Source organism: Chelonia mydas, chromosome 2 (genome assembly GCF_015237465.2).
Source record: "Chelonia mydas isolate rCheMyd1 chromosome 2, rCheMyd1.pri.v2, whole genome shotgun sequence".
NCBI lineage: Eukaryota > Metazoa > Chordata > Testudines > Cheloniidae > Chelonia > Chelonia mydas.
In genome coordinates, this window is record NC_057850.1 from 214353374 (window position 1) to 214369718 (window position 16345).

Genomic DNA, 16345 nt, shown 5'->3' on the forward strand with positions numbered 1-16345 from the left:
CATTTTCCCCCCTTAAAAATCCATTCTCTTATTTTCTTGCATGTAACAAAAAACACAACATTGTAGAGGTATCTCAGACTAAGAGATCTGCACTTCTCTATTGAATGTTTCTTCACAATGACATCAAGCCTTACCGTGTGAGCAGCAGCAGAAAGGGGTGTACGCTGAACTGGAGTCCTCCTGTGACTGCGATTATCCCACAGGACAATTTGGCCAGAGTATGTTCCACCAACAACCAGGTTGGGGTGAAAACGGGCAAAGCAGACAGACATCACAGAGGACTAGAGCGAAAACAGGGTAGAGAATGAAGGAGAGAGGTCAGTTCAATTGCCAGTCATCTGCATTTCTGTTCCTTAGGAAGCATGTTATAATCAATACTCTCAGGACTACAGTACCTGACTCTGTATTCCCTGTGCACCCAGGACTTCCAGTGAAGTCAAAGGGATCCTTGCAAAAAATGCAAGAATAGCCCCAATATTTGTAGTCCCATTGGTTCTGGAGAAAAAGTAAACAACAGGGCAGGCTTTAGGCACTGGCGATGAGAAACCACCATGTAAGATACCATATGTGAGATGATGATGGGAAAGTGCCTTCCTGGGCTTCTTTTTAAAAAATAAAACAAAAACCCAGTATTTCCATTTGCCTTGCACCCTGCATGGAGATCCTTGTCCCCCTTGCAACCCAACAGGGAGATCCTGGATCCCTCTTGCGCCCCCACCCCTCTGGGAGACTCCTGCCTCCCCTCACTCCCCCACAGGAAGAACCACGCCCCCACTTGCTTGACCCTCAATATGTTTACCCTCCCCACTGGCTCCTGTGGCATTCTCCTCAGAGGACCACTTTAAAGCAATGCAAAAGATTCTGGGGAATGTTTGTGAGAGAGTGGATAGCCCCAATCCTTTCCTCATCTGGGGGGACATCTAGCTATGGCTCTGGGGAACACAGTAACTCAGACAATACCTCTTTATTGGGTCAACAAATACATTGTACAATACAAAAGCTTTGGGGCCAAGAAGGTCCCTTCTGAGTTGCAAAAGGGCTCACTTTCCCTACCACTGTCACTTGGTCTTGAAGGAGCAATATTCCTTAATTTACTGAGGGCTGGACTTACTATTGGGCTATAGCTGAGGGGGTGTGGAACCAGGACCTGGTACCTCCCAAGCTACCCGATACGCTGCTCTGCAAGGCACTGTGAAGTTGGGGACACTGCTATGGCATTACTTCCTCTCTGTTCTCTCCATAATAATGTGCAGCCTCGAGTCTACCAGGGAACAGTCCCTGCACTCCTCATTTGTGTAAAACAAAGCACCAAGCAAGTTGGACTCTTCTAGGTTCCATTATTCTCTCCTTAAGGAGCTATGTTCCATTTCTGATGTCTCTGATTCTGGGTGCCTGGCCTCCATTTTATGGAAATTGGAAAACAAAAGTTACTACCACTATATAATTTTCTGAGAATTCCTATACAAGTAAAGACTTGGTTTGCAAAAAAAGATGCAAATGTCACTTTCCTCAGACAACCCAGGGGGACAAGTTTTAGCCTAACTGATCTGTTGGTTATCATCAGAGTGTCAATATGACAGTTAAGGGTCACAATTATTTTCTTTTACTTTCAGACTGTTTCACACTAATGGCAACTGGGAAATTACCAGTAACACACTTATCTGTTATATGTTAATGGTTAGATATTTTAAATTGGTGAGAAATGACAAATTAATCCATTGTATTCAGTAATTAAATATACATAAATTATCATGCTTCAGTTGCATGAACTGAGCTACCAACATTAAGGTAAACTTTGTTTAAACAAGTTGGTTGCATAATTAAAGACATGGGAATTGCCATACTGGGTCAGACCCATGGTCCCACCAGTCCAGTGTCCTGTCTCTGACAGTGGCCAGCACCAGATGCCGCAGAGGAAGGTGTCAGAACTTTGCTGTAGGCAAATGTGGCATAACTTGTCTTTCAAATTAGGTCTCATCCTGGTCTCTAATAGTAAGAGATTGGCTTAAGATCTGAAGCATGAGGTGTAATAAACCTTCCAAAATTTTTATCATTAACTATAACAACTCTGGATTGCCACAATTTGGATGAAATAGAATAAACTGAGCTGTCCCAATTAAACAGTTTCTACTGAACTAACACTGATATATCCAATTTATATTCTATAAAGCTATATAACGAGGCTCTAAAATAATTCAGTTGAAATATTCACAGTGAATGGTAATATAGTCTAGGGATGGCCAATCCTATACATTTGACCTAGCTGTCTCCAACATAGTGAAACAGTCTAACACTATCTCCTTCTCCCTAGTTCTCATGGGTGTTCTCCCTGACCTCTCTGACCCCTTTCCTTCTCCACTAAAGCTTTCATGTGGTTCTACGCTGTTATTCTTGCCTGTTTTAGCTCACTTCCAGCTGTGCAGTGGAGCATAATTATTTTATGGTGAGTTACAACATCAAGAATGAAGATTTCATCAATTTCAAAAATGACTCTTAGACTTTTATATAACTTTATATAAAAATATTCGTAGTACTACAGCATCATGATGCACTTAAAAATCAAGTATGATTCAGATGCCATGCAACTTCCAGAGATCCCCCAGATGTTATAATTAAAAGAACCCTACATCACACATTCTACATTTTATCTCTTTATGTAATGGCTTTGTGAGTTGTTTTAATCAACCCATCACATACTTTGTAACTAAGAAGACAGCTCTTCTGACATGCAGTGAAATAGCCAGATGATTCTAAAATAATCTGGTTGAACCGCTAGATGTACACCCACAATGGGTGTAAGACTACACTTATATTTTAAGAAACCTAAATTCAAACAGTCATTCCACAACAAAGTTCTTAGCTTGCCTGAAACAAACTTGGAGATTCTGATGTGAGGCAGAGAAACCAAGCAGACGGTGTATTTTTAAATGTTGTGTTTTCATGGTTAGAATGTTTTTGAATCCAGAATCCCAGAATACACTTGGATGGTGAAGATATAAACTGCCAAAGTGTGTTTTTCATAAAGTTTGAAAATAACCCTTTGGTATGACTCTGACTTAGAAAAAAAAACATTGCTTCTAGTTTTACACATCCTTCCAAAGTAACTCACATTTTTCAGATGATGAAATGTTCATGTCCTTTTAATTATGTCAGTAACATTTTTCCATTGAAGAGAAAATCCTTTCAAATATTAGAATTTACCAATTTAAGGACCCCATTCTACTGTACTTAATAAGATGATTGTTCCCCTGAAGTCCATGGGAGTATCCACATGAGTAAGGGCTGCCTCCATTTAGCTATTTTAAAAACAAAGGGTTCACTTCTTAGCCTTAATAGGAGAGAGCTGCAAGCAGTTTGGGCAACCCTGTGCTTGAGCAGAGCAGCAGAAATCATTCCAAGTGATCCTCCTCTTGCTTCCAGACTCAAATACATACGGCCTGATCTTGCTCCCACTGAAGTCAGTGGGAGTTTTGCTATTGACTTCAAAGGAGCAGGAGTCATCTGATGGTCAGCATTAAAATAATAATAATAATGAACAATTCTTTGTGCTTCTGTGACATCTTTCAATAGAGAATCTCTAAGCACCTTCCCAACATTAACCAATGGAGCATCCCAACATTTCAATGAAGTAAGTTGCAGCAACCATGGAGCCACCTCTTGCTGATGAATATAGCAGCTAGTTTAATGGCACAACACATCACCTCACAAAATGTTAGGGCAGGAAGGCAAGGAAAATACCATACCCAGCTCCCACTGATGGAAGAATTTAGGCAGCTAAAATTACACAAATTAGGTTATTGGGGTTAACAACTCTATACTCACTCAAAGTACAGAGGAACATTTAGTGACCACAAGTGGTCAGGGCCTCCAGCAATCCAATGAACGCTATCACTAGGGTGGGACATTGTTGCTATAACAACAAATGCAATTGGTTTAGTGTCATGAACTGAATTATCACCCATTCCTGTAGCACCGAGATGTTCCCAACAAGGTCAGACCCAGTGCAGGCCAGAAGATGTGATAGGACCAGCACAAAACCTACCAAAACCAAAGATAATACCTTCACGGCTACCTTCATGTCTGAGACTAAATGTAAATATAGAGCATGATGTTCAAGGTGCCTTATTCTGACTACCAAACCCAGAATGGCAATTGAGTTATTGTCTTATTTGAATGAACACAAAAGAACATTGTTCCAAGTAGGACTAATATTATTGAAAGAACTGGAAGACCAAAGACGTAACAGATACTACAAAAGATGTTCCACATTGGACTATTCCAGACAATGTTTTCTAAAAACTATTTTGTAACAATCATATAAAGGCTAAACACTGTACAAATCCTGTGCTGAAACCTGTGCCATCAATAGATTATGTACCCACAGAGAGCACTACAGACTGCGGAATACTGTGGCATGAATGTCAATGAACTGAAGGGCCAGTCATGTGTACCCAGTCATACACACTTTATGGCTGTGGCATGTGCTCTGGATTGTGCCTGATCTTATGTGGCATTGTACAACACAATTTAGTTGATATTTAGTGGCCAAGAAAGGGACGTAGTACATAGAAGTGTTTGCTGAATCTATTATTTTTCTTACTTTTTCATCAGATTATTTAATGTCTTAGGCAGCCATTTATGGGCTAAAATAATGCGGGATTCAGCTTTGGCCTGTATTTCAATTCCTGGGTGCTGGAAATAAAGTAGAAGTAGAACAGATTTCACATTATTTTCCCCCATAAATAGATCGGTGAGCCTTTATTTCAAAGTTTTTGGGGGGTCTATGCAAATGCCCCTATTTTCTGATTTACTTGGTTCCCCAAAAATGCATGAGCATACTATGCATACCTATCATTTTACATATATTCATTCCTCTCACAAGCATGAGAGAAAGACAATTTAACTGGTGTCTGAAAACAGTTACAGACAGGAAAACTGAACTCATTTTGCTCAACCCAGAAGTCTACCATTTAAAAGGATGGGAGTTGAATTGTCGTAGACTGCCTATTTCTGAATTTACCCATGCAGAGTGGTTTTTCTTATTTTTTTTTCTTACCCAATTCTAGAGAGTAGATAATAGGAGGGAAGGATGGAGAGTTTTGCAGAGAATGTAATGTGGACAATTTACCATATGCATATAGTACTTACATATTATGGTGATGGGTCAGAGAGACACAGAGAGAGAGAGAGAAAAAGAGACATGCCACTTACAAACTACAACCATGTTTTCTTGACCAATACCTTCAGTACCCACAGCCCGAGATTTGAGCCAAAACATTCAGATCCAAACTTAGATCTAGCTGGGAGCAAGTGGGTGTTGAATAATGGAGTGCCCAGTATGAAATCTGTGGGAGAGAGGGTTACTTTTTTAAAATGAAGAAATGCTGTGGCGAGGTGAGGGTTATTTTTTCAAAACCATGCAGGAGTTCCTCTTTCTCTTCCCCTTCACTCCATCCTCTATCCTGGGTTCTCAAATTTTCATGTGCAAATTTTCAAAAATGTATGCAAATATGCAATCTACTGGTTTTTGCTTTCTGGATGTTGGTGGGTCTTCTATTGGTTCCCAATCACTGCTACTGGGTTTTGTGACTTGTACTTTAGGCTTCACCTCCATATCTCAAAGATGAACCTTGCTGCAAGGTCCCAGACTGGTGCTGCTACCTGACTTGCATTCCATCATGCCTGTTCTATCACATAAAAGAGTGTGGGCTGCTCTCACAATTACTAGAATTGAGGATTCCGGTTAGCCCAGGCTCCACTGGAGTTAGAGAATTGCACAACTGAATGGGAGGCTGCAGGCACTGGTTAGAACAGCTGGGGATTTTAGTTGGCAAACTAGTACATTTGCTCACAAAGTTTTAAAACTTCTGCCTGAGGCTATAAACATCAAGAGCATTGTGGGAAACTTAATTTAAGAAATAAAACATGATACGGTTGCACTATAGTCACAGCAAAGTGCAGGCTCCGTTCAGACAAAAAGTTACACATACCTTTCGATAACTGTGGACTAAGGGAACAAGGTGCCACATCCTGGCACCTATTTTACCCTGGACACAGAGGGAATGCTACAGAGACAACAGGAGTGGCAACTTTGTTCAGATGTCTTTCTCTCCTGACTCTACGCCCCTGCACTCAATTTAAACAGGCCCACAACTCTCTTTAAGTGGCTGGCAAAGCTGTTTTTTATTTTAGAAAATTAATCCAGCCCAGTTTTGGATTAGTGATGGCATATCCCCTTAACCACAGATGCTCAGGACAGACAGTCATTTGGATTTTCCTGACTGGGAAGCCTGACCTCAGTACCCACATCAGATGTGCACAGGGCCATAGAAACTGGCTGCCTACGCTCATGTCCATATATTTAGATGGCACTGTGCCCAGCCACCAGTTGAACAATTTCACGCAGACGTGGGTGCTAAATAATAATGACTTTAAATGGACTACAGAGACTGCATTTTGTGAGGTCTCTTGTGCAGGAAATCGTTCCCCTAAAGCAGCACCCATGATGGTGCCAGGTGCCTACATTTGATGACATCTGATGGGCCACAAAAGAATATTTCATGAGTGATCAGAAGGGATATGTGGCGTTCACAGGCATTTCTATCTGCCAAGAAGCCAGATTATATTGCAGCAGGCACCTCTGAAGTCTACCTAGTATGAACGTGCATATGTGAATGGGCATTACTGCCTGTACATGGGGATGCTAAGCTTCCTCTGGTGCAGCTGCCACCCTGCCACCGGACACCTGGGCTGTGGTGGCCCAACCTGCACTCTGCCTCTTCCCTCCCTGTTCTGCCCCTTCCCCAAGGCCCCCCCTACCTGCTGCTGCTGCCTGGTGAGTCCCTCCTCTCTTCTCCTCCACTCCACCCCCACCCTCTCCAGAGGTCCCTGCCACTCGTCACATCCCTCCTCTCCTCCACCCCTCTCCCCGCGAGACCCCTCCATCTGCCACGTCCCTCCTCACCCCCCCACCTCCGCGAGACCTCCCTGCCTGCCAATCACCGCATCCCTCCTCACCCCCCGTCCCCGCGGGCTGAGCGGGGTCTAGGGCGGAGCAGGGGGCAGGGCCTTGGGTAGAGCAGGGGTGAAGGGTGAGCGGGGCCATGGGTGGAAGAGGTGGGACAGGGAGGTAGCCTCCCCCAGGGGAAGCTTCATTCCCCACCCATGTGCCTCTAGGTATCATCCTGAAGGTAATTCCACAAAAGACAGTACCAGGAGACAAAACGAATAACAAAGGAGTGCTAGAGCCCAAGATGCATGTCATGTATTGCATGTCATATGCAAGTATAATGTATTCTTGAAGAGGTGAATCCGATTCCTTGCTTGAGACCCAGTGAAATGAACATCCAATGAAGTGAGCTGTAGCTCACAAAAGCGTATGCTCAAATAAATTTGTTAGTCTCTAAGGTGCCACAAGTCCTCCTTTTCTTTTTACTGTTCTGTGACTAATGAAGGGATACTATAGACATACTTGGACCTTCAATGTAGGCAACAAAGGCTGTCCATAAATAAAATACCCACCAACCCATATACCAAATAAAATCCTTCTCCCAACCTCTCCCTGTCTTAAAGGACCAAGGATTGAAAAGCAACATAGAGACATAGCAAGATCAGATCAGACCAGTGATTCACCTAGTCTGGCATCCTGTCACCAACAGATGCTTCAGAGGAAGGTGCAAGAAACTCAGAGTAGGCAGTTATGGGATAATCTTCCCCTAGAAAAAGTTTCTCCTAAACCTTAGTGCTAGAAGCATGAGAAGCTGTTTCCCTTCCAAGCCTCTTATTTATCTTTAATATCAACCATTATAATTCTGGATATTCATGTTACCCATATAAATGTTTAAGTTAAGCAGAGATGGGGCAGGAACCTGGATCTGTGGGGTGTCAGGCAGGCAGCCACCACCTCCACGCTATTACCCAGCAGCCATAGGGTAGGGCTGCATGCACTACCAGATAGACACTGTGGAGATAAATACCACAGGAAATACCTCCTCAGAAGGCAGAACTGACAGCTTCTCTTGTCATCCCCTATTGGTCCAGGCACCCTCGTTAAACCCAGGAGAAGTTTCAGGAAGCATCTGTGCTACAAGGAGGGCTCCCCTGACAGTTGTAGTGATGGACCTGCGACTCAGCTTGGTCTTGGACTTCTATCCCTGGGCTCCAACTCTTGGTTTCTGACTCCAGCTCTGGCCTTTAGTGCTGCTCCTGGCCTCTGACTGACACTGTTCTGTCCAGTAGGCCTGACTGCCCAAAGCGCAGTCATGACAAGCCCTTTTTGAATCCTACAAAGCTCTTGGATTCAATGCCATCTTGTGGCAATGAGTTCCACGGGATAATTCTGCATTATATGGAAGAATCTCCTCTCTCCTCAGTTTGGAATTTGCTACCTTTCAGTTTTGCTGGATATCCCCTTGTTCTTGTATTAGAAAACAGGGAGACTAGAAGTTCTCAATCATGGAATTCACACTGCAATCAACAGAAGTCCTGCACAAGATACAAATGCAGAAAAGACAAGATATGAACTGTGGCTACAAGGGGAGATTTCTCCCCTTAGCATTCAACAACATACCTACTGAAAGCCATTGGGCAGGAAGACCACGGTCTTATCTACATGAGAAAGTTAGTGTGCAGCAAGCTTGTGTGTGGATTTACAGCATGCAAGCTACTCCAGAGTAACTCTCCATGTGGACACCCATACTGCACATTAGGCTAAAGCGCACCAAAGCATTCTCAACACACACTAGGAGTGTCCACATTGGGAGTTAGTGTAAAGCAGCTAGTGCAGTGGTTCTCCACTAGAGGTCCGGGGCCCTGTGGGGGGCCACAAGCAGGTTTCGGGGGGTCCGCCATGTGTGGCCGGTGTTAGATTCACTAGGGCCCAGGGCAGAAAGCCAAAGCCCCGCCGAGCAGGCCTGCAGCCTGGGACCCTGAGCCCCAAACATCCAGGGATGAAGCTGAAGCCTGAGCAACTTAACTTTGTGGGCCCCAGGAAATTGCCCTGCTTGCTACCCGTTAATACTGGCCCTGGCTTTGAAATGGAGAAAAACAGTTGTTGTGGCGCAGGTGGGCCGTGGACTTTGCATATGGGGTGGTGGCGCAGGCTCAGAAGGAAAAAGGTTGAGAACCCCATATCTAGTACACTGTAAATTCACACCCAAGCTTGCTGTGCACTAACAGACAAGCCTTGGGTAGTTTATCTGCGGTCCTCACCTTCCTTAAAATGTCTGTGTTGCTTTGCAATATGAAACTGAACCACCCTCCTCTTGATGTTATGCCCACTTGTCATAAATATAAAGGGAAGGGTAAACCCCTTTAAAATCCCTCCTGGCCAGAGGAAAAATCCTCTCACCTGTAAAGGGTTAAGAAGCTAAGATAACCTCACTGGCACCTGACCACAATGACCAATGAGGAGACAAGATACTTTCAAAAGCTGGGGGGAGGGAAAAACAAAGGGTCTGTCTGTGTGATGCTTTTGCCAGGGACAGAACAGGAATGGAGTCTTAGAATTTAGTAAGTAATCTAGCTAGATATGCATTAGATTATGATTTCTTTAAATGGCTGAGAAATTAAGCTGTGGATGGATATTCCTGTCTGTGTGTCTTTTTGTAACTTAAGGTTTTGCCTAGAGGGATTCTCTATGTTTGGAATCTAATTACCCTGTAAGGTATTTACCATCCTGATTTTACAGAGGTGATTCTTTTTTACTTTTTACTTCTATTAAAATCCTTCTTTTCAGAAACTGAATGCTTTTTCATTGTTCTTAAGATCCAAGGGTTTGGGTCTGTGGTCACCTATGCAAATTGGTGAGGATTTTTACCAAACCTTCCCCAGGAAGTAGGGTGCAAGGGTTGGGAGGATTCTGGGGGGGAAAGATGTTTCCAAACAAAGCTTTCCTAATAAATAAACCCAGATAAACGTTTGGTGGTGGCAGTGGAAGTCCAAGGGCAAAGGGTAAAATAGTTTGTAGCCTGGGGAAGTTTTAACCTAAGCTGGTAAAAGTAAGCTTATGTGGTTTTCATGCAGGTCCCCACATCTGTACCCTAGAGTTCAGAATGGGGAAGGAACCTTGTGTGGAAGTATAACTTTGTATAAGTATAACGTTGTATAAGGGGACATGCTGGATACATTGTATATGAGAGGGCATGCCAAAACATGTTACAAAGTATCTGAGGGAGCACACGTAGGGACAGTTAGCTTTTGAATGGAGAAGCAATTAACATAGAGCCAGCATGTCTAAGAAGCAGGCATCAGAATGGAAGGTGTGAAGGGCAATTAGTTAAATTAACTGGAAGCTGTTAAAGGAGATTGTTAAGGGTGGCAGGTAATTGAAGATATGTGACTGGTCTCAGGGATCTCGAAGGGTGGTGACTAAAATCTTTTTCTTCTTTTGTCTGTAACTTCTCTGTAACTTGTTCTCCAAAAAACTGTATAAATTAAGAGACACAAGCCCCACTCAGGGGGCTCACTTCTAAATGTATTAGCAGAGCAGCTTTGCTAATAAAACAGAGTGGTCTGATAAATTGTGAGTCTGAGTCAAACTTTGACACTTGACACCACTGAATTCAATGGAAAACCTGCATTGACTTTAATGGTGGAGGTTCGAGACTGGAGCTGAGCAAGGTGGTTTCTTCCTCAAAACACACTTGGCTCTTAACAAATAATAAAAAGGCTTGGATAGTATAAGTTAGAAAGATACTGGAAAGCCTCCAGTCTCAAAAGAAGACGTGATGGACCAACTGATGGGAGGAGAGAGGACAGTTTGCTTCAAGACTACACAACCCATTATTGTACCAGGCTGAGCAAAGGGCAGAAGAGGCAACAATAGCTGTGTAGTCAGTTTTCTCAAATAGTTCTGAAAACATAACCAAAGAGACAAGCAAGAAAAATTTCACCCTGTACAAAAGAATCTCTGTGCTGTGATGCATACTTGAAAGGGCTGATTCTTAGGTTGTGGAAGCCTTTAACGCAAAGACTCTCTGCATTCCCCCACCTCCACATCCCTCTACCTCTCCCTCTCCCTGTAAGGAACTGTGAAATGGCATCCGAAAGTATTCTGCACAATTATTTGTGGTATCAGAGGAAATTCAGTTTTTACTAAAAACTAAATAAAAGCAGCTGATATCCTTCACATATTTTTACAAAAACAAACACTTCTTCAAACCAAATGTTAGAATCCCATTTAATTAAAAAAGGGAAGTTTATGCTTGGGTATGGTGTGTGTTGACATCTATCCCTTTGATTTACAAGAGTATGGACTGGAAGGAACAGATTGCTTTATTCAAGAGAAAAAAGGAGGGAGGGGGCCCAGTTTGACAGGAAAGAGTGTAGGTTGCATTAACTTCAGTGCTTGTTAAAACATGAAGGATTAATGGCAAAAAGGGAGGGAGGAATTGTGAATGTCTCCAGTTTAGGATCTTCAAAAATGTTTGGGGTTTCTAAGAATGTCTCACCCAACCACATAAAAGCTACAGCAAGAGACTCAGCCACACGACTGCTCTAAATCCAAAGCTGGTACTTCTCCATTTCTACCATCAGACCAACTGACTTGAAATGTAGCCACAAATTAAATTTATTTTTATTGAAAAAGTACTAAGTTCTTTAAAAGAAGGCAAACAGCATGTCAGGAAACTCAGCTGCTTCTTAGAGAGGTTTACAAGGCAGGTATGCAACAGCTCTGACATCCAAGCATATTGTATAGCAGCTGTATTTGAGCACAGTGGCCGATTGAAGTGAGCTGTAGCTCACAAAAGCTTATGCTCAAATAAATTTGTTAGTCTCTAAGGTGCCATAAGTACTCCTTTTCTTTTTTATTTTAAAAAGGGCATCCATTTTTGTACCTATAAATTCAACTAAGGGCACAAATCCGAGGTTTTGCACATTAAGCTGTGTGTCTGCAGGTGCAAACCATGTAGTTAAAGAACACATCAGATCTACACCCACAAACTGCTCCTGAGAAAAGGGAACCTGAGCTTTAGCTCTTTAAAAAATACATTCCTTAATGGTATTCAGCTTCATAAGCCAAAGCTATGAAATAACGGCAAAACTGTAAGTATGCAGTCTTTTCTGAACATCATTCTGAGATTGTTAGTTTGAGAAGCATTGAGAAATAATAATGAGAACTTCTTATAAGCATAGCACATCAAGACAAGTGTGTTTTGTACCTTACTTAATAGGAGATTGTGCTTAAAGCTCATGAGGCTATTAAAGTGCTTAATGTTAAGCATTAGCTTAAGAGTTTTACCTAATCAGGACATGCGTGCTCAGGACTGAGCCCTTAATCTCCCTGTCCCACAGTTCCCTATTTGTTAAAGGAGGAAGATAACACTTCCTTTGTTTATCTTTTTAAGTAGGCCATAATCCTATAAACGGGACTCCTCACACGACTGAAGTTAAGCACTTATTGGTATTTGTGGGATTGGAACCTTAGATTGTAAATTCTTTGGGACAGGGACTCTCTATCTCTATCTGCGTGTAAGCTGTCTCGCTCAATAGGCTCTCAGTTGAGGTCTCTATGCCCTACCGTAATGATAAAATAAAATAATTCATAACATTTACTCAGCCCATCAGTAAGGAAAGTCAGACACTTAGAAGCAGTTTGTACCCTGAATAAATGGAATATCTTTTGAAAAGAGTGGGCAACATTTGCAGCTGAGTTACACATTGAACAACCCTTTAGAAATGGGGAGGGTTGCACATGGTATATGGCAAACCAGTGTGTTTAGTTTTCCATTGACTGTTCTGATTCTGCTGCCAGCGGTGGCTATTTTGGTAAAACGTGATATCAATTTTATGTCATTGGCAGTATGGGAACCCAGTGTAAGAGAATATAACCTACTTTCGACCTGCTTCAATACTGGCCCAACCATTAAAAAATGTCAAATATGTAAATAAATTGTTTTAATGATCACCTTATGACTGTCACACTAAAACAAACAAAGTATTTATAGTCTCTGTAAAGCACTGCATGGCCACACACTGATCCATTCATGTATTAATTTAGATTTTGATTTAGAATAAAGCAACTCCAGATCAATAGATGCCCATCCAAAGCTCTGGGCACCAGTGACACAATTTAAAAACACAATACTAAAGGAACTGCAATATAAATCATCCAAAGCAGCAGCCGTCCTCTTCTTCCAGCCCTACCGTACATTGTCTAATTGCAGTGAGGAGAAGCCAGCTTTACAAAAGTATGTTGGTGCCTAAAGATGCAGATAGGCATCTAGTGGGAGTTTTGTAAACCTATGTAAAGCCGCTCCTAGATCAATACAAATTAAACAAATGTCTTTTTTTAAAGCAACATGGCTGTCAGCAACCAGGGATTCAGCAATGCCAAAAAGTATTGACATCAAATGCATTTCATAGCTAATTCACAGTGAGATGTGCATCTTATCTTTTGAACTTCTCTCGACTGTTTGCCAGAGAAGATGTGTACAGCTCTCTTTTCATGTGCTGGTAAAATAATGCTACACTTTTCATTTTTGTCATTACATATTTTATTGAACTGGGCTTCTAATGTTAAAGGGTTAAGTACAACACAGGTAGCTAAAAAGGAAGGCCCTCAGCCTGTCAATGAACCCCATTCTACCCTGGTGAGACCACCCTCCTTTTAAGTAAGCGGTAATTCAATCTGCATGTTACCTCAGTTGTGTTTGGGCTTCATCCAAGTTAAGAAAATCAGTGTGATAAATTATCATGAATTGTCTGCAATAATTCACAAAGGGCCCATAACTGAACTGAAACAAAAGATCTTAAGTTTGACTTTATAGCTCCATTTGAAATGCTTTACTCTTCATTCCCAACAGGTCATAAAGAAATATGAAAATTCTTTGTTTTCTCCTACTCACCATAACTGCTTAAAGACAAGGTCTGGTGTAGAATTTCAGGGCCAGTTTGATTAAAACAACTGACAAATACTGTAGCAAAATATTCTTAAATCAATCCCACATTCAAAAATGCTATTTCCACTAAGACTTGAAAATATCTGTTTTCATCCTTATGTGCAGTCCCTGATTTATGTAGTGAATATATTTTAATATAAGTAAAAGCTGATGATACAAGATTAAATAGATACCTTAGTTATTCTCTTTCATTATCTCTACAGCTCACTTTTTCAAACACTACAGAATGTACTGTATTAAGTGCCAAAAGTGTTATAAAAGATACAGTATATTTATTTTTGGACAACTTTTCAAAAGGGGCCTCCTATGCATGCTCAAAGTCATACTTACATTATTTGTGAATTACCTGTGCCTGCAGGTGATAGAATTTACAGAACATGAGCAGTACCCATTTGTACAGAAATGGAAGGAGTTCAAGTTAGTTGACTTTGGTCAAACCTGTTCACTGTCAGATTTGTTTATTCACCAAAGACTTAGTGATAGGAACATTTTATGCACTGTAAAATAGAGTCAGTGACTCATAGATTCAAACATTCATAGATTCCAAGGCTAAAAGGGATCATCAGTAGTCTGACCTCCTCTGTAACCCAGGGCATGGAACTTCCCCCCGAAAATTCCTAAAGCAGATCTTTTAGGAAAACATCCAATCTTGATTTAAAAATTATCAGTGATGGAGAATCCACCACAATCACTTGTTCCAATGCTTAATTACCCTCATGTTATTTCTAGTTTGAATTTGTCTAGCTTCAACTTCCAGCCATTGGATCATGTTATACTTTTCTCTGCTAGATTGAAGAGCCCATTATTAAATATTTGTTCCCCATGTAGTTACTTACAGACTGTAATCAAGTCCTTAATGTCTTTGTTAACTAAATAGATTGAACTATTTAAGTCAATCACTGTAAGGCAGGTTTTCTAACCCTTTAATCATTGTTGTGGCTCTTCTCTGAACCTGCTATTATTTATCAACACTGTTCTTGAATTGCGGGCACCAGAACTGGGCACAATATTCCAGCAGCAGTCACACAATGCCAAATACAGAGGTAAAACCACCTCTCTATTACTCACATTCCCCTATTTCTGCATCTCAGTATCACATTAGGCTTTTTGGCCACAGTGACACATTGGGAGCTCATGTTAAGCTGATTATCCACCATGCCCCCCAAATCTTTTTCAGAGTCACTGCTTCCCAGAATAGAGTCCCCCAATCTGTAAATATGACAGACACACTATATTCTTAGATGTATACATTTACATTTAGCATTATTAAAATGCATATTGCTTGCCTGTATCCAATTTACCAAGCAATCTAGGTAACTCTCAATCAGTGACTTGTCCTCTTCAATATTTACCACTCCCCCAATTTTTTGTCATCCGCAAACTTTATCAGTGATGATTTTATGTTTTATTCCAAGTTTTTGATAAAAAACGTTAAATAGCCTCGGGCCAAGAACTGATCCCTGTTGGACCCCCCTGGAAACATACCTGCTCTATGACTATTCCCTGATTACAATTCCATTTTGAGACCTATCAGTTAGCCAGTTTTTTAATCCATTTAATGTGTGCCATGTTAATTTTATATCATTCTAGATTTTTAATCAAAATGTCATGTGGTACCAAGTCAAACGCCTTACAGAAGTCTAAGTATATTATGTCAATATATTACCTTTATCAACCAAATTTATAACCTCATCAAAACAAGATATCAAGTTAGTTTGACTGGATATATTTTCCACAAACCCATGTTGATTTGCATTAATTACATTACCCTCCTTTAATTCTTTATTAATCAAGTCCATATCAGCCACTCCATTATCTTGCCCAGGATTGATGTCAGGCTGACAGGCCTATAATTACCCAGGTGATCCTTTTAACCCTTTTTAAAAATTAGAACATTAGCTTTTTTCCACTTTTCTGGAATTTCCCCAGTGCTCCAGGACTTATTGAAAAATAACATTAGTGGTCAAGTGAGCTCCTCAACCAGCTTTTTAAAAACTCTTGGATGCAAGTTATCTGGACCTACTGATTTTAAAATGTCTAACTTTAATAGCTTCTGTTGAACATCCTCCAGGCATACTAGTGGAGTGGAAAAGAATATGATGAGACTGTATCATCTGTTTTTCCCCAAATACAGAACAGAAATATTTATTGAACACTTCTGCCTTTTCTGCATGTTTATCGATAATTCTACCATTTCCATCTAGTAATGGACCAGTGCTTGAGAGGTGCATATCCAAAGTTGCATAGACACAAATGGAGGCCAAGTTGGCGCCACTTTGAAAATATAGCTCTTCATACATTTTGCACAGAATGAACCAGATTTTTTTAAGGTATTTTATTTTAAAAATCTGGCCCATTGTAACCTTTAGGAAAAGTCTGATCCAAAATACACTGAAGTAATTGAAATGTTCCCTTTGGCTTCAATAGGAATTGGATTGGGCCCT

At 41.2% G+C, this 16345-nt stretch overlaps 1 protein-coding gene across 6 annotated transcripts in view; it reads right to left on the bottom strand.

The window, feature by feature from the left end:
- DYNC1I1 (dynein cytoplasmic 1 intermediate chain 1) overlaps positions 1-16345 on the bottom strand; it is a 256182-nt gene that overhangs the window by 56074 nt on the left and 183763 nt on the right. For all 6 annotated transcript variants that reach the window (XM_037890634.2, XM_037890632.2, XM_037890637.2 and 3 more), the window contains one exon: positions 135-281. In XM_037890634.2, coding sequence (XP_037746562.1) covers positions 135-281 — 147 coding nt within the window. The remainder of the gene's footprint in view (positions 1-134; positions 282-16345) is intronic.